The sequence below is a fragment of the Mytilus galloprovincialis genome, chromosome 8, assembly GCF_965363235.1.
Source record: "Mytilus galloprovincialis chromosome 8, xbMytGall1.hap1.1, whole genome shotgun sequence".
NCBI lineage: Eukaryota > Metazoa > Mollusca > Bivalvia > Mytilida > Mytilidae > Mytilus > Mytilus galloprovincialis.
Genome location: NC_134845.1, coordinates 55,421,941 through 55,445,837, shown reverse-complemented (window position 1 = coordinate 55,445,837; position 23,897 = coordinate 55,421,941). Strand labels below are relative to the sequence as shown.

General features: G+C 29.9%; 1 protein-coding gene across 2 annotated transcripts; it reads right to left on the bottom strand.

The window, feature by feature from the left end:
• Positions 1-21,471, bottom strand: LOC143042231 (uncharacterized). Of its 2 annotated transcripts, XM_076214492.1 has the most exons (17): positions 21,414-21,471; positions 19,818-20,003; positions 19,182-19,253; positions 18,116-18,187; positions 16,147-16,218; positions 14,399-14,470; positions 13,850-13,921; positions 12,059-12,130; positions 11,590-11,661; positions 10,903-10,974; positions 9,229-9,300; positions 8,512-8,583; positions 7,297-7,448; positions 6,603-6,701; positions 4,770-4,996; positions 3,369-3,462; positions 1-1,762 (listed from the first exon to the last, which is right to left on the bottom strand). In XM_076214492.1, the coding sequence occupies exons 2-15, from the start codon at positions 19,985-19,987 to the stop codon at positions 4,959-4,961; spliced, it is 1,179 nt and encodes a 392-aa protein (XP_076070607.1). In that variant the 5' UTR covers positions 19,988-20,003; positions 21,414-21,471; the 3' UTR covers positions 1-1,762; positions 3,369-3,462; positions 4,770-4,958. The 2 variants fall into 2 exon arrangements, with proteins under 2 accessions (XP_076070607.1, XP_076070606.1); XM_076214491.1 differs by lacking the exons at positions 1-1,762; positions 3,369-3,462; positions 4,770-4,996 and having other exon boundaries at positions 5,051-6,701.
• Between the last annotated feature and the right edge of the window lie 2,426 nt (positions 21,472-23,897).

The window sequence follows — 23,897 nt, the reverse complement described above, 5'->3', positions numbered from 1 at the left end:
AAATGTAGCATGTATAAAGATTATCTTTGTGTTCATTCAATCATGCAGGGTATAACATGGTTATGCAAAGATAAATACCATAAGTTCAATTATAGAAATGTGGGATCTCATTTGTAAAATGTAATGAGAATATGCGTCGCAGTTATTCGAAACTTTTAATTAGAATGTATCTATACAATTATGCATACACCCTATGATTACATTATGCTGAATATAGTTACGAAAGAAGTCTTTTGTAAGTTTCGCTGTTGCCACTACAAAATATTTTATGTATTGAATAAACATGATGAATACAATTATATTCCCTGTGTGGGAATTTAACTAAAATGCATGTGATATTTAATACAAAGAAAATGTATAAAGTAAACTTTAGTCGAATATTATACATCGCATGTGTTATACCTCCTCGCACTTTAAACTGTTTGTATACTAGCTAGGTCATTTATTCACAAAATAATCGAACAATACTTCAGGAAATTCGATTTAAAAAGCAATAAGAATAGTTATGACAGAAATAGAAGTATGCTTTTATCGTACACACAATATTGAATTCGTATTTATGTTACTTAAATATAAGAAGAATAAAAAAAACAATGATTATCAAAAGAAGGTGTAACGCAAATACATTTGCATCGTGTTTAACACTGTTTTATTGTAATATTGTGTGAACGTGTTTCTCCACAAAGTCAAGGCAGTTAAGTGGTGAAAGTACTTAATACAAATTACTGACGTTATCTTGCTATGATAAGTTATTTTTGAAATGTTTTTCATTGTTATTAGCATTTGTCATTGTTGGTTATGAAAGGTAAATCAGTAACTTGTAGTTGTTTTCGCAATTGCTTGGATTCTCTTTTTACTTCTTTAACAAAGATACATTTTTAAAACTTCATACAGGATATCATTTAGGATATGAATTCATTAACCAGTCGTTTCCTTACTTTCTTATCCCATCAATAGATTGAGACTGTAAATCAAAGGAACATAAATATTTTTTTTTTGAAAAATATGATACAAAAAATAACCAGTAAAGACTACAAAAACAACGTCCTTCTCTTCTCGTTGTAGTTGATAACTGGAACTAGCAGTAGTTTATTTATTTACACATATCATCATTCGATAAGACAGAAATCAACGAAACAAAAGCATGGACAATTGATGTACAGCATAGATAGTAAGTAATACACAATGATACAGAAACATTAGAAATGAGTTTCCCTACATCTAGACCATGATCAACTGTTTATTGAATGTGCTTCCCTAAAAAGGTATACGTTTTCCGATGACACTTTTGTTTTATTCAAACCCAATTTTATCACGACAGTATGCTCCCGGAAAGTATACATGTATTATCAACTTTAACCATAACAATTATATATGCCAAAAACAAGCATTTGAACACATTTATTAATAGCCATATTCGTCATAGTTTATGAATAAAGACTTATGTAACGATTCATATATAATCTTTTCACTCATCAACATTAATTCTTAATTGTATACACTGAAATCTCCTGTACAAACAGCAACTTCAAATTCACATCGTGTTATTCTTAAGATTATCATTGCCCATTTCCTTTTGTGTAGTAACATGCAACTTCCTTATACCTTTTTCCTGTTCGAAGCATTTCAAGTCTTTATACGCAGAACTCAAATTCCATTAATAGAACACTAAGTTTTACGAAATCACTATTCCAAAGTTGATACGATAAGATCCAAATATTATTGTATCTTCAGCTATGCATACACCTTCATTGTCTGGTGTCTAAAAAAAAGAAAACAGGTGTAAAGAAATGAAAGAAATCAGTTGTTATAATATTGAAATTGACATGTCACAGCATGATTTATAGCACAGACAATTGAATATTGTTTATTGTTGAAATATGTGTATATATTTAAAAGAATAACCAGAACTATGAGAATACAAGAAAAAGGAAAATTGCAAAATTACTGAAATCCGAGGAGAATTCTATCATTTAATTAGTTTTAAATGTATCAAAAGATGATTTGTATAAAGGGAAAATGCAATTCGTGCATTAAATGCATAAAACAAAACACAAAATGTATGTGAATGATAACGAGTTAGTTATAAATACCACACTGTACGCAATAACATATATAGATATAGAAAGATATGGCCATGAGACAACTCTCCATCTAAATAACAATTTATGAAAGTAAACCATTATGGTTCAAGGTACGGCCTTCAACACGGAGCCTTGGCTCACACCGAACAGCAAGCTATACACAGAATCAGAATGAGCAATTACAACCAGAAACTAAAGTATACCATTATAAAGAAGAAACTTTGGTGAAATATGTTGCATTACTAAATCCAATCTACGGTTACGTTTCAACAAAAGTTGGTTCGAGCTAAAGGTCATAGTGTAACTTGTAACAACAGTGAATTGTAATAAAACGGTGTTTTGCTATTCATATTTTACACGTGAAACTTTTAGTTTCCCAGAGTGATTTGTGACTTGTGTTTTACGCCACTCGGTATCAGACCAACAATTCAAAATACATATATGAAAGATTGAATTGGAAATTGGAATGTATCCCTTGTACATGTATTTTGTCAACCGATGTTTATGTTTTGTAATAAAACAAAACATTCTCTTCGGAAGGTAACTACTTCTAAAATTAAACACTGGGGGTATTGTACTCTCTAATACGTACCAGTAAATAATAATATTACAACAGTATTTTTATTAAGAAAGTGCCACCTTTTGATACATTTGAGAGGAAGAGTTTGTGGCCTGCCATCTTTTAACACGTTTTATCATTTGAAGGGGTCAGTTTTATTGTTAGTGGATAGCCTGGAGAGATTGTATGTCACGCACTAGGTTTGCACTTACAACTTTAGTAGATAAACTAGAGAATCAGCAGTTGAATAACTTAGTAGGCGGGCCAAAAGGTCTGAGGTATCTTTAAAGTTATGATACGTCTGCTAAATAAAGAGTACATGGCTACCTTTGAAGTTCATCATTGCTACACATAAACATTGATTACAAACGAGTTCTGACCGGTGAACAAATAATTATAACACAAATAATTTAGATAACAAATAATTAACAATACTGCCTCAATTCGAAACATTACATTTGTAAACAATACGCACACTTTGTCAAAAATGAGCATGAAAAGTATTCAACAAAATATGTAAATATATGGATGTACATACAGCACCAATGACTGTGTTTCTATTAAAAATAATAATGATGTGAATAATAATGATGTGATATGCATTTGGATAAAATATACTTGTCTATGAAGAAGATTTCATGTCGATATGCTTTCATGGGAATTTCAGGCACCTATTGTAACCTTTTTTGCAATTACACACATAAGTCATTTCTGTCTTTTTGTACCTGTAACCATCATCTTTACAAAGTTGTTTCGTTGTCTATTTTTGTCTCTTTTTCTCTCTTTATCATCTCTCTGTTAACAATATAAGTCGCCATTCTAATAATAAAGAACAATGCACTATAGCATCAATTCATCACACAAAATCAGTACATATACAATAAAACAAAACACAAAAAGCAAAGAAACATCGGTTTTTGTGTTGTTCATCATATCAAAGATTTACTGAGGCCTTACAGGATGCAAAAAAAAATATTTTAAATATACCTGTCACCTCATAGTTTTAGTTGACTCATAGGAAGGGTTTGACCGGAATTCACTGATTGACTTTGCGTTGCGTGATGTAACACCACAAATTTAGACCGATAAACAAGAACAAACTGGAAAGTAGTACTATATAGTTAGAACAAAATAAATCCTACACATAAGTGTACAATTAAAACCTGTTGAATATATTCAGTAATTACACGAATTAGATGATTATGAGATACAAAAAATGTATATTTAAATTGCAATATATAAAAACACTGATAGGCATGAAAACACATAGAACCTTTCAAATAGACTACTTTTATTTTCTACCAGGTACCTATTGATTACAAATGAATCTGTATCCAAACTTCACAGTGAGCTCGTCTCATGAAGACTATTCATATAATTAGCTGTAGTCGTTTTAATTTCCTCGTTTTTTTATTAGATAGATGTATTTTATTTTTGGTTTTAAATAAATTGACATTGCACAGATAATGAATACATATAAATGCTATTAGGATTTTAGAAGTTTTCTTATCTATAGCTAAATAACAATTTAGGAAGAAAAAAAATACTACAAATGACTTCAACAAATAGTGCGAAAAAATTAATTATAAAATAACTAACTTGGTCAAGCATTGTTCATCGCGGTAAGCATAAACAGTTAGACTATTTATCGGCTTTGTAATATCACGAGCAACACAAAAGGTGCTACATGATGAATAGGATCTGCTTACCCTTTCAAAGTACCTGAAATCACCCAAATTTTTATCGGCTTCGTGTTGTACCTCTATATGTGACATTTTGTTTACGCATCTTTATCAATATAGTTGAATTTGATGCGACTGTCGAACACGTGAGAGGTTTAGCGTTATAACACCCGGTTAAATGCACTATGTTCTACATTTGAGAATTCCTGTACCAAGTCAAGAGAAGACAGCTTTTGTTCATTGGTTTGATGTGTTTTGTTGTATGATTTTACCGTTCGGTTGGGAACGTTTTGAATTTTCCTCCAAGTTCAGTATTTTTGTTATTCTACTTTTTAAATAGTATTACATGATTTACACATCTGCATCTTCATTTTTATCATAATGGTATTTCAAATTTCAGTTTCATCATATACATTTTATTTAACATGTTCAAATTATACCTACCTTAAATGTTTAAGTCATTAGCTGAAAGGATAGTTTTTACGCTATGCAATATCATTAGTGTTTGCCTAGTTCGAGTGAATATTTGCACAAAAACAAAATTAAAAACTGATGGTTTTTTTGTAAGACATTGCATATTCTTCTGACGATTTGATTGTTTCATAGCGTTACTTTCCAAATGTATCAAATACATCAAAGTATGCGCATATCACAAAAGCAATAACCAGTACCTACAAAATATGCCCTAAAAATTAATGTAAACATACATATCTCACAAAACTATAATATGAGGAAGTATCAATAATAGTGTAACTTGATAGTATAACGAATTAAAAACTTGCATATTGAAACTTAAAAATGTGTAAAGCTCATGTTAAATCATTCGAATTCATCTTAGGAGTTGTTTTTATAATTTTGCTTTCTTCTTTCATTTTTTTTAAATTTTCATACTGTAATCACTGGAGGTATATACTTCAAGGTTTTTAGTACATAATGAGTCTGTGCCTGTTGCTACGATTACTAGGGGATTCATGCGCATGTTGTTTTGTTTTTTTATCAAAAATGTTCAGTATATATAAATATAATCATACCTGGACTCTATTGAACACGTTAGCAGTACGACAGTTGTTATACATTCGTTTGAAGTGTTTGATTTTGTCATTTGGTTATGAACTTCCTGTTAAAAAATTTCGTCGGAGTTTGGTATTTTTATTAGGTTACTTTTGTCTGTTATTTTTTCTCGTCAAGCATATAAGTGTTGTAAATAACACGAAATTTTACGTTATCAATAGTTTTGTTTGTTTAGAAATCACTTACATAGCTCAAAGTTTGATAGTGTTTCTATCTGTTTGATTGATTTCGTAAAAAAAGAATATCAATGAAAAATATCATAGAAATCATAAAAAAAAATAACAGTAATGTTTATATACATCGTTAACATACAACTCACAATGGCATGATGAACTGAAAATATAAAAAAGATACGAGAAAAATCTTTGAAATTATAATATTTAACAAATTGAATGCTGCTCTATTTCATCTTTGATAATATACATTAGTAATAACTATTTGTTTCTTACATAATGAATGTAAACAAAGTAAATTCAATGAGAAATCATTAGCACATGAGCACAAAACTTATTCATTTATCATATTTATTGATTTGGCGGTCTATGAATATCTAACATATATCATTCCTGATTTCAAAAGATCAATAATAACATGATATAGTAATGAATTCAAACAGATAATAGATTATGAAAACAAATTGCAAATTAAAGATATTCATTTCTCGTTTGCTTTCATTATTGTATATTTTGGTTATATAGTTTTGTCCATAATTTATCTATAAAGTAACATAACAGGTATTTTTAAATATATCATTCGAAAACAGCTGCTAGATTAAATAAACATCAATACCAAAAATTATACGCTAATCACACAAACGCAGCCTAAATCGTTAATAAAGCATAAACAAACTATTATACTTCATCAATACATGAGGTGATGAAACATAAAGCTACGACAAAAAGCACACATCAAACATCAAACATAGCAACAATAATGTAAATTGAAATATAACCAAATTTTATTCGCATATTGTGATTTTTTTCCAAAAGGTTTGTCATTGGTTTTACTTATTGTTTAAAATAGATTAAAATATTTGATTAACAACGTTATAACACACCACTATCGGACAAATTTGTATAGTTTTAAACTAGGATTTAGGAGTTTGATATATTGTATTCTGACATAATTCTTTAAAACTATAATTGTCCATATATACACAACAACTTTTAATAATAAAGGATTTGAATAACAGTTCTAAATATTTACCATTGCACTTAATGTCTTGTTCGTTCCGGCATATGACTTCTCCTGTATAGTTGTAATAGCACATGTTCTGGTTGCATACAATTGTTGAACATTGAGGTCCTGTTAAGTGTTATTGAAGTGTACTTTTTTTAGACATTTCCATGTATCATAAATGTATATATGTGTACGTGTAATGTATTGCAAGTGTCATTTATTTTTCCACTATCAGTTTTGACATATCTTTATACTGTGTGCATGTGGATGTTACTTTTACCATCGAAAGTAGATATGTCATACGTGTTTGTATATACTTGTAAGTAAAAACAGTTATTTAGAAAGATAGTTGTTTACCGAACAAAATTGTTGTGAGAAACCTATTTAGCACCAAGCCATATCATTCTTATCATACATATAGCCTTAATTCTAGTGTTGTTTTTTTTTTTAAGTCTAATGTTTGATTTCAACATTTTTACTATAAGCATAGATTACTGTCACTAAGACTTCTGTGTATTTATCTTTTGTCGATACAAAGACACGCTATCGTTGTTAATATTTTTATATTAAAATGTTTCAATAAATATAATATTTTCATATTAAAATGTTTCAATACATATAATATTTTCATATTAAAATGTTTCAATACATATAATATCTGGTTATTAGTTGTACAATATGTGTATTCAAGAATATTCTTAAATAAAAAGTGACGGTTTACCATAGTTGCATTTGTCGAAAAAACAGGAAGGCAAACTTGTCAGAAGAGCATCATCTAGATCAATACATTTAACAGTGGATTCGTTCTTATAGACAAAGTATAGCCAATTCCGGAACGACTTTATGTTGCAGTCACAATGTACGTCAAGAGTGCTGTCAAGATAATGTACAAGATGCATAATATTCCTTAAGTGAACAATTTGATGATTTGTTCCTTCTTACAATACTCAATATATTCGGACTTTTTTACAGAGAAAATTATGTTCTCGTTTTGTTTGGAGTGCTGTACAAATCTGAAAGTTACTTCGAAAACATGTAACGACAAAGAACAAGCTCATTAATCAAAGAAACAAATCAGTTCGATCATCGAAGGAGTTGCTAAGATGCGTTGTACTGTTAAGAGGTTAGAATCGTCGTGATCTTATTTTAGTTGATCACTATTGGCACAATAAGTAATTCTTTAATTGTGGAGAATTTTATTATCCTAGATTTGTTATTACACGGATTAACCAAACGCTGCATCCGAATTTGATGATTTTATGTGTTTGCTACTTCCTAAAGGCAAATACACCCACAGTTGTAGATTTTTAAAGCAATATATGATCTTGTCTTTCCTTGAGACTTTTTTTGCAATGTCATTTTTTTCTGACATTTTATCTAAATCTCTTTGTATCATCTATTCATTAATATAAGAACTTAGTTCTGAAACATTTTCATTTATTTTATTTTCATACTTTATTTTCGATGTTGCGTTTTGTAACTAGTGGTTGCTTTTTTGTCCTCCTTTTTTTCAGCCATGGCGTTGTCATTTTTCCTATTGATCTATGATTTTCAATTTACCTTTTCGTCAGTAGTTTACAGATTATCACCTGTGCTTGTCGTTAGGCATGCTAAGGACGTATATCATGATTTGTTTACTGCTGTACCCCTATTTTTGACATTTTCCCTAATTTTGTACCAAGTCAGAGTAATGTCAGGAGTTTTATTTTCCCAATCGTTTGATGTTTTTGAGCTTTTGATTATGCGATTTAAATTTTCGAAGAAATAATGTTTCGCATCTTGCTATTTGTAGGTATCTTGGTTGTTTTCTTTAACTCTGTGTTGACCTGTGCATAATGTTAAACTTCTATCACCTCAAATTATAATGACGCCCATTGTTTCATTTGACCAAGAGTGATAATATACACATTATTTTCGTTATAATATGTAAACTTACAGAACAGATAAGTTTGTCATATCTTGAAACGTTTCTTCTTCAACAAATGATAATTTATTTCCAGGCATCAATCTGCATGTACAAATACATGTAATTGTATACATGCATTGTAATAATATTAAAATCAATGTTTCATCAATCCATTTACGCTTTAATTTGAAAGAATCTTAAAATGAGGGTCGTGTGTACCTTATATATCTACAGTGGACGTATGCATATATATTTGTATTTCTCAATGTATGCTAAACAAGGAGACAGCTGTCAGCTATCACATACTGATTGATTGATTGATTGATTGATTGATTGATTGAGATTGATTGCTGTTTGCTTAAAGACCAGTGACAGATATTTCATGATTGTTCAGGACGAATCAAATATTGAATATGTCTTGAAAGTGTATTTATTTTATTCAGGTTAGAATGACACATTTGTTTTTATCTTGAAAAAAAGCGTAATTATATATTCGCAAAAGAAAAGTATACTCTCAGTTTGACACTTATGTTTAAATTTTTACATGGATGATAGCCATGATTTCTTTCGATAAGGTCTATATGTTATATGTCTTCTTCTTGTGTGCATTTAATATTCTATTTGTTTTTCTTATTAGAATATATCACACTTCATATAACTTCAGCCATTCTATCAAATGTAATGTACTCTGTATGCTTTTGTGTACATATCTAGCACACATATGGCTTTTTTTTATCGTTAACTCACATTTCTTGTATGTTGTTTAAACCATTGAAATAATCCTTTTTGATCTCACTTATCCTATTGTAGGATAATTTCCTGTAAATATTTGAAATGTCAGTAACTTGTGTAAGATAATAGGAATAATTCCATTTCTCCCAAATGTGTTTGACTCTATTTTTAATTGACTAGAATTTCTAGTTTTTCTGCCTGACAGGAAACCCCAAATACGGACCGCAGAGTGGCTTTGTAAACAAAACAATTAAACTACTAAGTGCAATTCTCCCATTTGCGAGGTCTTGCAGACGTAAATCTGTAAAACGCGTTAAGAATTTAGGATTTTTATTGTAGCTCTAAATAGAAAACGGGGTCAATTAGTGAGTTGCTTAATATTATCGAGAAAGGTTAAACTCGAGATTGTTTGAGAGGATATTGGACAATAGTAAATGTTTAGTGACCAGGTTTCCGAGTTTTAATAAAGATTTGGTTGAGAAGAAGAATATAACAAATGAGCTTTTCGTGTTAACTTATACTCATAATCGATATATACATTTATCCTGCAATTGGGTGTCCTACTATACAGATACAGCCCTACAGATATCGCTATTCTGTATCTGTATACTATACAGATATCGCTTTAAAGCTCCGCCCACTGCCGGACTGAGTATTGTTTGAACCGGTGTGAACTCATGATGTGTATTCAAGTTGCATTCCAATGACGATGACAATTGTCGATTTCAAAACTTGAATGTGTATGATTGTGTTACAAAATCAACCATGTCAATTTCAGCATGCATGTTTAGTGAATGTCAAGTCTGAAGCGTAGGACAACTCGTACACTTCTGTTTCAAATTTGACAATGTTTTGTTATTTGTTTTTACTGTTGAAATTAGTTGTTATGTTAAAATACATAATTATTCACCTTGAGCGATGTATCATTGTTAACCATTCGAGATTTTTTTTTTGCGAACACGTCTTCAGCATAATGTGTGATTTTGATATTACTACTACGCGGGCCTCAAGGGATTACAAATCGAAAATAAATGCTAAATATGTTAGTTTTTGTGTCTTTCAAAACACAAACAATATACAGAATTTATTGCAGGATAAAGACAATAACTTTTTACTGTCTTTAAATATCAGTTCTATTTTTACTCGGCTCGAAACCGGTGTAGTAGCTCGCTAAAAGCTCGCAAACACAGTATTTCCTAGCCTCGTACAAATACAGCTGATATTTAAAGACACTAAACAGGTATTGCCTATGTATCTAAGCCTTTCGCATGCGTACAGAAGGCACAAAATATATTGTTATTTTAACTTTTCATATTTATAAGATGTTGGAAATTTTATCACCTGGAATTTTGTTATTACAGAATAAATTATTAAACTTCATCACTCTAAATAAGACGTGTCAGTCTTTTCGGAAACACGATGACTGTTTTTTTTTTTTCTTTGACTAAAATATTTGAATGTTAAACCAGTAACATTGTTTTGACAAACAAATACCTACTTATCAGGCTATCTTTGACTAATGTTTTTTTTAACGTTACGCACCACGCATGTGTTTTATGATTGTTGTAGAGTAGGTTCACTAAATATTTCACCGTTTAAAAGTCATTGCGTTGATATGCTTCCTTCATTCCACTTTTTTGTATAACATTTTATTATTATCAACAAAATTTAACAAAACTATACACTTACAAAATAACCAAATTGGTTAAATGGAAAAACGAATTTGACTGTATCACTGCTATAGCATTAAAGTCTAAATCCCTGAAAGAATTAAAACATGAACATTAATATTTTATAGTTTCTACAAATTATGAAATTTATGTTTGTCTTTCCTTTTAGATTCATCACAATCAATTTACATTCGATACTGTGTACCTTTTGTTTGTGTATGCATCTTGCTTATTAAAAGTAAGTTTCACTGTATTTGTTCTATGATTTGATCGAAGGTGGAATAAGGCTTCAATATTTAGATTTTTTTTATATTTTAAATCTGTGTATGTTTATGCGTATGTTTACTTACTATTACGAAACTGTAAGCAAATAATTTGTTCCACCGATTTTGTTTGCGAGTGAAAAAATAACGCGACAATGCAAACATAATTCTATCCTTATTGATATACATCAGTTAAGTAAATGTAAGATTGAAGAAATTTTGTCGCTGCAAAGTGGGCTACAAAACACAAAGCGAAAAATAACACATCGGCATAAATCTGTTGTTTACAGTAGTGCCTTAATAATAATAAACCAATGTACATGTATCTCTACCATTATCTTATCGAGATGATTATGTTTTGCATTAGCAAACTGTGTACACTTGTCCAGATTTGCTTTGTCACAAAGTATAATTATTATCTATAAAACATTGGTTTTACTTACAGCGTGAACAAGTTCGGTAAACCGGCAAATGTTGTGTTTTCAATAACTGATAAACCATTTCTGTTCAGGTCCCTACAATAATCAACTGAATATCAACGAGCAAATGTTCTCTACCCTTTATTAACCATTGAAGTAATTATTTTAAACATATTTAACTTGTATTCATTTTTGGTTTAGCCTTCCACTGCAAGGTTTCTGATAAGGTACTTTGTGTGTTAATGGTTGACCATAAGGAGTGTTCTTCAGCCATAAAGTTTAAAGTGGTATGGTAGTATAAATTAGAAATGATAAAATGAATACTGACTTGATATCGAATCTGATTTTTTATATTTTAGTGCTGAGTTGATTTCGATACTGATTTCTATATTACTTCAGTAAAGACTTGATATCGATTCTGATTTATAAATATTTTAAAACTGACTCGATATTGGTTCTGATTTTTATTTAATAGTACTATCTTTTTGCTTACAAGGTTGCTAAGCTGGACAGATTTTGGAAAGCATTTCCACCAATGTCTGTTATACCATTTGTACCCAGATACCTGGAAAAAAAATACTCCATGATTGGTAAAATATCATGCTATTCTTTCATTTGTAATTTTTGATAGTATATTAGTTAAACAACTTATGTTATACCATTTCTTTTGTCGATGTAAGGTGTGTTACGCGACAACAGTACCTTTATATATGTATTATAATATAACATAATATACTTTAATATTTAGTGTTAAAAGGGTTGCTTTCTTCAGATAATAAAATGTAGAATCAAAAATCAAATAAAACGAATTGCAATATTTCTTGAACAAAATTCGATATTTATGAATTTGTAGCTCCTACTCAGACTTTGTAAAACGTCTGAGTAGAAAGTTTATGAACCATATCAAAGAACGTCTCGTCCTTTTCTAAATAAAAGTTCTTTGATAGGTACCAATACCTTGTTGAGAAATAGTTCGTATCAACTTCATAAATAATACATGATGGTCTTGATGCATCGATTCTGCGTACTGACGTTGTTTATCATTTACTATGTGTTATATTGTTCTTTTATTTGCCCTTGTTCAATTGTTAATATTACTTTTACTGTTTAGTCTGTTTTATGTGATATCCATGTGACGTGTCTCGGTATTTATACATCCCGTCAAGGTGTTTGTATTATCTTTCATTTGTGCTGGTGTGTTTTGCTTATGCAACTTTTCGTGTTTTTTTGGTTCTTATAACGTGATTCTTTACTTTTGAAGATCCCTTCTTCATGGTATTGTTCTATTATATGTCATTATGTTATTGTTCTATTATATGTCATTATGTTATTGTTCTAGTATGTGTCATTATGTTATTGTTCTCTTATATGTCATTGTGTTATTGTTTTATTATATGTCATTATGTTTTTGATCTATTATAAATTTGATAATACTTGGAACGATAAACGACAAAATTATATAAGTCGCGTAGTGGTATTAACCATATATGGTTTTTTAAAAATTCTTAAGAATTTCTGGATGATTTTGTATCTCGGTCTGTTTCTGAAATAAATTCTAAATTACCTTTTGATCTTGTAGCCCTACATACCACTATTCCCCATGGGAAATTTAAATTGTTTTGAATATACAGTGAGCGACAAAATTTCTTCTTATGTGACGTTTACATTTTCTGACGCCAAATACGCGTAACAATGAATGTGTTTTTTAATTTGATAGATGCTTTTTTGTAAATGTTTTTTGTTTTGAGATTGTAATACAGTGATGACTGCTATTGCCATATTTTGACTATTTAACTGATTATGTCTTTTTTGTTCACGCATTGTTGTAAATATAACGGAATTTGATGTGACTGTCATACAAGTTAGAGGTTTAACGCTATAAAACCAGGTTCAATTCACCATTTTCTACATTTGAAAATGCCTGTACCAAGTCAGAAATATGACAGTTGTTGTCCATTCGTTTGATGTGTTTTATCATTTGATTTTGCCATTTGAAAAAGGGACTTTCCGATTTAAATTTTCCTCGGAAATCCGTATATTTGTGTGTTTGTTTTTAGGTAGCAATAAACAGTTTGGAAACAATTTTAAAATTTGTCCTTATAAAGTACCATCCCCTTTGCATTACTTTCTTGTAAAATGAGTTATTACAGTGTTAATTTTGATCATACTAAGTTTCTAACAGTAATTGTTACTAACACAAATGCAAATATACAACATTTTCCACGAAAGTGTTTAAGAAATTGGTATGTGCGCAATTACTGATTGTTTCTGCTTGATATCTTACAATTCGTATAAGTTTGGCAGGTCTTTGAATGCTCCACTGTCAATCTGTTGAACTCCACTCTGTTGTAACCGTCTACGGGGTATTCATAATGAAAATAATAGCGAAAACATTACTTTTGAGTTAGTGCAATTTTATCAAAATACGATTATAACACGTCAACAACAATTTTGACTTCTGGTTTGTTTGAGTGTTAGTATGGGCGGTTCCTCTCATTTGAAACGTCGGTCACATTTTTTTTCTGGTTGAAAAACCCTCATGTGTATGTCACAGAAAGTAATTATATTATCATAATTCTGAAGAAAAAAAATCAAGATTCCTTAATGTATTTTTATGGGGGGAGAGGAGTTCTGTTGTTTTCTCTGAAATTTACTTTATTCTCTCCATTCTAATAGTATTACATATTTTAAATTATAATGTTTACATACAGCTATATTAACATGTAAATAAAAACTAAAGAAATGATTGACATATTATTAGAATTATTAATAGAAATTACAGAAGGAAAAACTGTGTTTTTTAAGTACAAAATAATAGAAAGCGATAACATACATCGTGTAAAGGTTTTCCAGTTCCACAAACGTGTCTGTTGATAGTGTACTGATGCTGTTATAATGCAGATCTCTATTAACAGATAAAACGCTATTAATATTGCATACATTAAGGGGGTAGACCTGGTATATGGCAGACAACTCTTACACATGTATTGAAAGTCATTAGTGCGTTTTAACATAGAAGTAAATTAAACAGTTATTGCAAGCATTTATGATGTCTACATTTGGCTGTGAGAATGTTGCAGACAGATCCAGTAAGCTGTACATGTTTGACACCACCAAACATTAAACTAAAGAACATCTTTTTTTAATGATGTGGATGAAAAGGTAGACAATTACTATTCAAACATTTTAAATGCTTAAAAACCACACCACCAATGAACTGAGTCTGTGGAGTTCTGGAGCAACTGTACTGACTAAAGGACATTGTGACTATTTTAGAAAAATATTTTTGAAGTTTTGGGACATTATATTTGAACGTATGAATTAAATAATGAAGTAATATGGTTTTAGTAAAAAAACATTGATACAGACTTTGTACTTACTGTTTGCGTTTTTTTTTTTTTTTTGTCAATATAAAAAGGCACTATTCTAGAAGATATGATCTGAATATCAATCCTAGTACAAGCATATGCTAATAGATAATCTACATTAACACAAAGACAGTACTTAGCTAGTGACAGACAGTCAAAACAATAAATTCTGATAGCGTGTGCTATTGATGACAGGGGCATTTTGTAGTCTTGGGAGAGAAACCAATAAATAGTTGTGATAAAAAATTATGCCAATTCGTCCCAAGGATAACCGTCTCACACTGAATATTAATGTTTTTCCAATTATTATTGGGACAGTACTCCTTCGATTATTACACATTAAAAGAATGCAAAGACAGGAGGTTTTGTAAGGGCAATATTAATTTTGTCCAAAAATTGTACTTTTTCCGTGTGCTTTGTTAGCCAACTTGTAGAAAAATTTTGAAAATTTCAAACGGTCAAATTCGATAAAATTTTGTGATTTTAATGATTAATAACCCATGTTTAAACATGTTTTTGCAGGAATTAAACGACAAATTTTTTTTCTGGCTAAATTTGAAAAAACATATTTATCTGAGCTGGCCAGACTTTTCGCCGTATCTGTTATTAAAAACTGGTTTTTGTTTTACATTCAGGCTATTTGTATTACCATGATGTTTCATATTTACTTTAAAATATGTTTCTTCTATGCAATGTAACAGTCAGGGGTATTTCAATGACAACATGTGCAGAAACACTCAATGATATTTACCTACTAGTGTTTTCGACCGTTTTTTATGGTACCCCCAAACTGTTCATATTCAAGATACCCTCAACATAAAATGAAGCGGTGAATTTCCTTAACACTTTGGCAGATGATGCATCGACCCCTACCTTTTCAATGATGTATATATAAGAAAAATAAAACAGAGGAAAATTTTGGTGTTACCAAGGCCTACCCCCTTAAACAAAGACAATTAGTTTAGTTACATTTCTAACTCATGTGGATTATATGTCTGATCATGATCATTTCGGACGCCGGATGCAAGGGTACAAAAAGAAGTTTGTACACTGTTTCCGTAGTTAGCATGTTGTGTATCAATGGAAAAGAACGTGTAAAAAACTACAATACCAGTCTACATTTAGTAAAATATTTAACTCCCACGAAAAGAATGTGTGCTTGTATTTTAGCTTGTAAATAGATAATGAATATCTATATGAAAATGATTCTTACATATATCTAAACTTTGACAGATTTTTGAATGCATTCCCGTCAATTTGTGTTATCCTATTACTAAACAGATATCTGGAAAATATAAAAGATATGATCACATGTAATTCATTTCTGATTTTGTATGTCGATAATTATAATAACTTTAATGATATGAACGTCATACAAACAAATTGACTAGAATACACAACAAACTATGTTAACTAAACTACAATATTATGAAATGTGCATTACAACAATAACAGCAACAAACAAGTTCCCGTCCTGTTACACGATTTGCTGTATACATGTATAAATATATTAAGTTGACGTATAATTTTGTTCGAAGTATTAATAGCTAACACTGATATATATTATATCATGTTACCCTTGTACGTCAATTAAATCCAGGCAGAATATTTAATAAGAAGAATGATGTATTTACGAGGGAAAATATCGCTGTAAATCAATTGTAGAATTCATTCACACATTTTTTGTATTTTTCTAAATTATCAGTAATTGTGTGTTCTACAAGGATCACCAGTACTTTACCTTTCATCTGATACCTACATTACTAGACCATATGCTACATACATATAGTTTAAATCCTACCTGTATGCATAGGAACTACTTTGTATTAAATATGTACTACTTTCCGGTATATTATTGTCTGACCTTGCAAGATTTTGTGATGTTATATCTTACAAAGTGTATCCAAATTGTATATGCTTTGAGGTTAGAGGTGTTTTGTATGCTCTTCTGTATTTTCTAAAGTTATGGTGAATTTATTCTTGAGATAACTTCTTTAATGTGTGCCACATCATTCTCTCAAGTGTAGGCAAGTTTGTATACAAATTATAATCACGCACATCATCTATTATTGGTTCTAATTTCTATCCACATACATTGGTTTTCCTTCGTTAAAATTTATTAAAGCTGAATCAATATATCTTTATTTGTAAATCATACCGTACTTCTCTTGTTACCAGATTTTTTTTTACCAAACCAGAAATTTCATTTCTGATAAACAGGTAATTTGTGCCATCAACTTTAGAATTCATTCATACATTTTTGTATTATTCAAAATTAAAAGTAAACTATGTGATTTTCATGTTTTACAGGGATCAATTTTCATCAGATACCTTTTTTACTAAACTATATGCTACAGTACATGTTTTTAAATTTACTTTTATGTGTTAGAACTCTGTTGTTTTGGTTATATAACTTTGAGATTAGGAACATCAATAAAAGCGCTATTCCTTAGCTGTTTAAGTGTTGTTTTTTTTTTTTTTGGGGGGGGGGAGGGGGTGGGGGAGTTTATTTATTTTGTTTCATGAAAAGACATTTTATATCCTTTGTTTTACTATCAAATTAAATATGATTGCCTCAAAAATAGGTGTGGCGAAAACTAAATAGATGTTACAATTACAATAAACATGATTGTAAACCGTTTTTGTTCTGTAACTATTTTGAGTCATATATATAACCCTCCGGCTTCTTTTTTTTTAATTACTTAATGTGTTCTTTTGCCGTACCACGTTTTTCATTAACTATCCATAAATCACCTGTTTCTAAACCGTTTAACAAATCCTGTATATTTTGATATGCTAGGGCAATACGGGATAACATTCTCTGACATATTTAAAGGAAAGTACAGTTAAATTAGTTCTGGAAAACACCTTCTTAATGAGAAAGAGGAGATATATTCATTTGTTAATATGTATTATGACATTTCCATTATAGATTGATGATCTTTCGACCAAAAAATAACATTAAAGCCGTTAACGTATTCCACATTATCACCAAAGCATTTGTCGGTTGTTATTTAATGCCAAACAATGATTATAAATTTGAATGGAATCGACAAAGTTTAAAATACACTTAAAACAATAATACGTATGCTATAGAAGGTATTGATGATACTTTTAATTTCACATTGAATATGCATTTTTCTTTAACCTACGCCGCGGATGCTAACAGATAAACAACTTACATGTAGTCCAAACTGGGCAAGTCTTGAAATGCTCCAGTTTGAATTCGTTCCACATTACTTTGGTGTAGTTCTCTAAATAGTCATGGTAGTTTCGTGATATACGAAGATTAAAGTATAGAATATAAGAATCATAAATATGAATATATTCCGGAAATGATTTGAAAATCATGTTCGCTACATTGACAAAAAGACATGAATTAACAATTAATAACACAAAACATAGAATGAGTCATATTTGATTTGTATGCATAATGTAAAGATTTTAATATTTAGCAAAAGTTCTTTCTTTGGTATGTCTAGTCAGAGCTATAATGAAAATGTTCTTTTTCAATTAGACCTATTAACACATATTCATCTTCAAGTGCATTCCGGACAATGCCGATTTGTTGATTTGTGTTTTCGTACTCCCTTATATTTCAAAACATTTCGTCTCGTAATTTAGCATGAAATCATTGTAATGAGGCGTATAGACATCATTCCTAAAGAATTGAAAAATGCAAAAACTTTTCAGGGCAGCATGCACATATATAATTAACTATTGTCCACGACGATAGATACAAAATTTGTAAGCTAACTACGTATTTGTTATACATGTTATAATTATTTGATTAAAAAACATTTCAACCTGGCATTATGGATAATAAAACATAGTCACTCAATTTTAATCTAAAACGATCATTTTGAGTGCAATATCATCTGAAATGTCTGAACAATATCATGATCCGTGCCATTCAGCGAATATGCAAAAATAAAATAGTCTGTTTAATTCGTTTGCAGTCGAGTATGTACTGTTCGATAGTTGCACAGGCCGACAACAACTTCTGCAAATTCTGAACATAGTCAGAACAGATTTAAATTAGTTGCAAGCCAATTGATTGATCTTATCTTAATTAACCAAAGTTAATTTAACCGAACATTGTCAATATTACTGAACATTACTTTCTAATAAAATATTCAGTCTGTTGATATTTGTTCTGAATGGTATGATCGTTTCAAATCAAATTGCGTGTAATAGCAGACATATATATTACTATGAACTATGATGCCTAATGACAAAAATACATACATCCCATAAAGTGTTTCCAGACCGACGAATGCTTCAGTTTCTATAGTAAGGATGGTGTTGTAAGACAAATCTCTAAAATTAGAACGGTCATATTGTGTGATTAAAATTATAAATAGGTTGTAAACACTTTTATAAAGTACTTGAACAATACACATCAAAATATTTGATAAAAAACAGAAGGTTTTGGTGATCGTCTTTTAAAGTCGTGCGACAAGGTAAATATATCAAAGAAGCTCTAGTATCATTTTGAATCGTACATTGTGCTTCGTAGTGGTAAACTTGAGCAAAAAAGTATTTAGTACCATTTTCTGTTTAACAGAAGTGGGGTTTTTTTTAGAAAAAAATTGCCAAGTAAATGCCTAACATAAAGCAAAATAAAAGTCTACTTTTGAATTCTAGCAAATATGTCAGTGTTGTCTAAAGGATAGAACGGGAACATAATTCATAGAACAAAACTGCAGCATAAGTTGCTTTTGTCTAACAGTTAATAGATGATTTGGTGGTCGAAAAAATGACAACGTTGTTATCACATTACGTTATTATATGTGCATAAACTTAGTTAGGTATACTTAAAATCCAGGTACTAAAATATTGTTAATTCATGCAATGTATATTAAAAAAAAAACAGCAACTCACATGATATACGTGTCATTTGGAATGTCCAAAGGAACTTGCGTAAGCCCTCTACTTTTACAGAACACTGTTAACTCGCTATTCACATTATAGGAACAGGTACATTTATCAGGACACGATTCAACTATGGTTGTATAGAATAAAAGCACGGCAAGTACACAAAACATCATCATCTGCGGTAGAATTATACTAAAACAATAATTAGGACAGATAAGTTTAAATTTTAATTTCCGATTTTGTCGTTACAAAGCCTAAGGCTATATGTGAAGCGGTTTGTGGTGTTCGAATCATGCCTGTCTAATTTTATAAACTAGTCATACTGATACATACATTGTATATTTTTAATGTGAGAAACCAATAACGATAATTTAAAGAACATTTAAAATATGTCACTTTACTGAATTCATGAAAGAAACATGATGACCACCTATTTACTGTAAGAACGTTTGTTCATCTATCAATTTGATATTAAATCATCATTTTGAAAAACAAATATCAAATCCAAAGAATAATAACTAGTTTGCGTTCTATTTTTGCAAGGTTTCCGTGAAGAAAATGGTTGCGAACAATAATTTACGTTTGCAAAAATGTATTGCGAAAATTAACAAAACAGTTTGACGGTGTGCGTCTTTTTTCTTTTTCTTGCTTCTCAGATTAATTAATCTCATTCCATACTGGACTTTTTATCTTTGAAAATAATAAAAATTAGTTCACTGACAAAGATCCACGCATATTTAGTCGTTTAGCACTTAACTAATTGATAACATAATATTAAGTTAATCATATGGTTTAATAAATGTATGTGGTCGAATGTTTTCACATTTTATCTGCATATTTTGCTTTAACATCTTTTACAAAAGTAATTATTAACGGAAAATAGCACATTTTTTAAGATAAAAAGAAAGCAAACCAACTAATTAAAACTCAAAACGACAACTATTTGTCATTATAAAACCTTTAGAATAAAGAATACTTTGAATCACTTACCCATCAGTCAGACATGAGTAAAACAAAATTGTTTCTAAAGGATTAGAGTTTTATGTTAATTTACATCTTCGATGAAAGTTATTATTGTGTTTTCGTAATAAGGACAATGGAACAAATACTTGCCTGTTCTTTGCAGATTTGTGTGGCAATGAAGCAACATAACTTCAGAGACTATTTTATCCAGCTCATTATTGCAAATTAGTTTACTTCATTTTTTACAACAGGTTAAGACTGTTTGGTGGCCTCAAAGGGGATGGGGGCAATACATGATTTATTAGATTAAAAACTAAGTTATCATAATGAGTTAACATAGGAGAAGTTTGTCTGTGTCTGATCTTATTTCAAAATTGCAACAATGTGTAGTGATAGTTGTACTAGGCTGTCACTATTTCAAAATTGCAACATATACTCAAGTCCTGTATACCGTATTCATTATTTTGTCTCTTTTTTATTTCGTGCTTGCAACATTTTCTGTTACATTGATACCTAAAATTACTGTTTTCATTTAATGAAGCCTCACTCAGATAAACGCATAACCCTGAAATACTGAATATTAAGTGCATACCTCAAAATGACATTTTAAATATTAAATTCGCAAAGATTAAGTCTCACCTTAGTGTGTGCCTTGCACGTCTAAATCATGATATAAAACCGCTTTGATTAACCCGTATCCTTTATAGAAATAAGTTCAAATATTGCATAACTAGGTATGACATAATGCATTGAACAACTCCACTATCTTTGCACTTTTTCCTGTCATTGTTGAAGATTAAGATAAATAAAAGTCGAAGTAAAACATAAGTACATTAATGCTTACTAATCGTTTATTCAACCTACAATTTTGAAAAAAAACATATATTTATTCACTCATAAATCATAGAGAAAAAAAATTATATGGTTAACCTTTTTTCTATTGTAATTCAATTTGTGTTATGTAACAACAAGACAATAAAACATATTTCTGAAACTGCTAGTATTTACCAGATCATTCAGATATTTTGTTAGTACAATGACTGTTTTCATATATAAGTTTGTCCTTGAGAGCAACAAATGATTTAATGTATGTCTCAAGTACAGACATGTGTAAGTATATGCCTTTCAGTCATCCACTTGAATGACATGTTTATTACTTGATGAACTATACATAACCTTTTACGTATGCGCGATATTTGTTTTATCGCTCGAATATGTGTCCTTAATTGTGGGAAGGCAAGTACCGTGTGAAAACAACTAACAAGTAAAAAAATTTAAAAGCGTTGTGGCTTTCACTAACAAGTATATATATCTGATTACATACGGCTTTAATGTTCAACAATATAATGTGTTAGAGATAATTATACAACTATGACGTATGCAATAACAACCATGCCTCATTGTACCAGTTTTGACAGTTGCTTAAAAATACAAATATTGCATCACAGAAATCCTTAATACATATAATATTATTTGGAATAAGGACTGCCATTTCATATTACTTAATTTCAAAATTACACTGGCCAAAATACAGGATCAATCACAGAATTTTGGGGACAAATGATTTACTCCACAAAATGAAAGGTTCACAAAACAATAATGCACTTTCTATACGGACTCGATAGAAACTATAGAACACGTATCCGGGACATGCCCAATTTTTTTTTTACATTTAGAAAGAATTTATGAATGCATACATTCATAAGTCAAAATTGGACTACCCCTTAGTTATGATATGGTCTTATTTTGGATATGAGAAAAAAACGGGAAACAAAATACTTAAGAAACCTCATAATATTAATAACTTAATAGTATTTATACAGAAGAATAATGCAAAGCGGACAATTGAATTGTGTCCTTTAAAAATGATCATTAAGAAAATTTGTGTTTTGAAAAATTTATATTTTATAAGACTAATCATTGCAAAGAGCGTGCTCCCGTTGGAAACCCTGGCTCAAACTAATATTATGATTATACAAGTAAACTTTCACGTAATAATATATATTTTTCCATTCCGTGCTGCATAGTAGTATTTTTCTGCATTTAAAGTTGCTTGCTAAGTGGCAATGGAACATTAACAAACGTGAATGAGTACCAGAATACATGAACCTTTATAACAACAATTATCATGGATAATAAGTATACCTACTCATATAATATAATTGTTCTTGCAAAGTGTAAATCTGTAAACATATTTACTTTTGATTGCTGAAAGGAGGTTAACAATAACAATGGGAAATTGAGAACTTTTCTATCAAAACTGACAACGCCATGAAAAAAAAAAAAATACGTGACAGAAAAAAAAACGAATCAAAGAAACACTCATGAAAAGGTAATGTCTGGCCAATATGAACACAAACACAAATTTTCAGTTAATATTGTAGGGCTTGAACTTGCCGATGGCCAATTTTCATCATTCTTAAAAGCCTTCAAATTACTACTTATTTTTGGAGTTTGCCCCATAGTGTTATTGTCATATAATTGTAACAATAAGGACAAAAGAGTGATAAAGTTGACAGGCGAAAAACATCATTTTTGTTTGACAAGAAACAATAGAAATACAAAGTGGTACGAAGTTTATTAGTAAAATGGTAATACAGCTAATGCCAATTTGTTACACGGTTTTGTTGTAGATTTCTCATAACTATATATTTTCAATTTAAAAGTATAGACGTAAAACTGAGTCACAAGTTTTGAATAAGTGTAAGCATCAAACTAACATGTTCAAGTGCATGTGTTTATCACTTTAAATCTGATTTTGTTAAATGATTTTGTTGTAAAATATGTATATTCAATAAAAAGTGTAGACGTAAAACTTAATCACAAGTTTAAAATAAGTTTAAACATCTAACAGTATATATATATATACAAATTCAAGTGTTCAGAACTTATTATCATCTGTTTTATTTGCAATTATGTCATTGTGTATTATACTATAATAGTATACATACAAAATCAGTCATATGTTCTTAAACAATAAAGACTTAACACGTTATGTCGTCAGTAAATATATTTCCTTCATAAAATTATTATCAAATTTTATTACACATTTTATTGATAAAAAAAACTACATTTTATTGTTTCAAACGTTTCTTTCATATTTTGGATAAAATATCTGTCCAT

What these genes read in the sequence shown, in the direction of transcription:
- LOC143042231 (XM_076214491.1), bottom strand. Translation starts at nt 19,987, where the DNA reads ATGATGATGTTTTGTGTACTTGCCGTGCTTTTATTCTATACAACCATA. An exon ending in TTGCCCAGTTTGGACTACAT is followed by an intron (nt 16,219 to 18,115) that starts GTAAGTTGTTTA and finishes TATATTTTCCAG; the next exon opens with ATATCTGTTTAGTAATAGGA. An exon ending in CTGCCAAACTTATACGAATT is followed by an intron (nt 12,131 to 13,849) that starts GTAAGATATCAA and finishes TTTTTTTTCCAG; the next exon opens with GTATCTGGGTACAAATGGTA.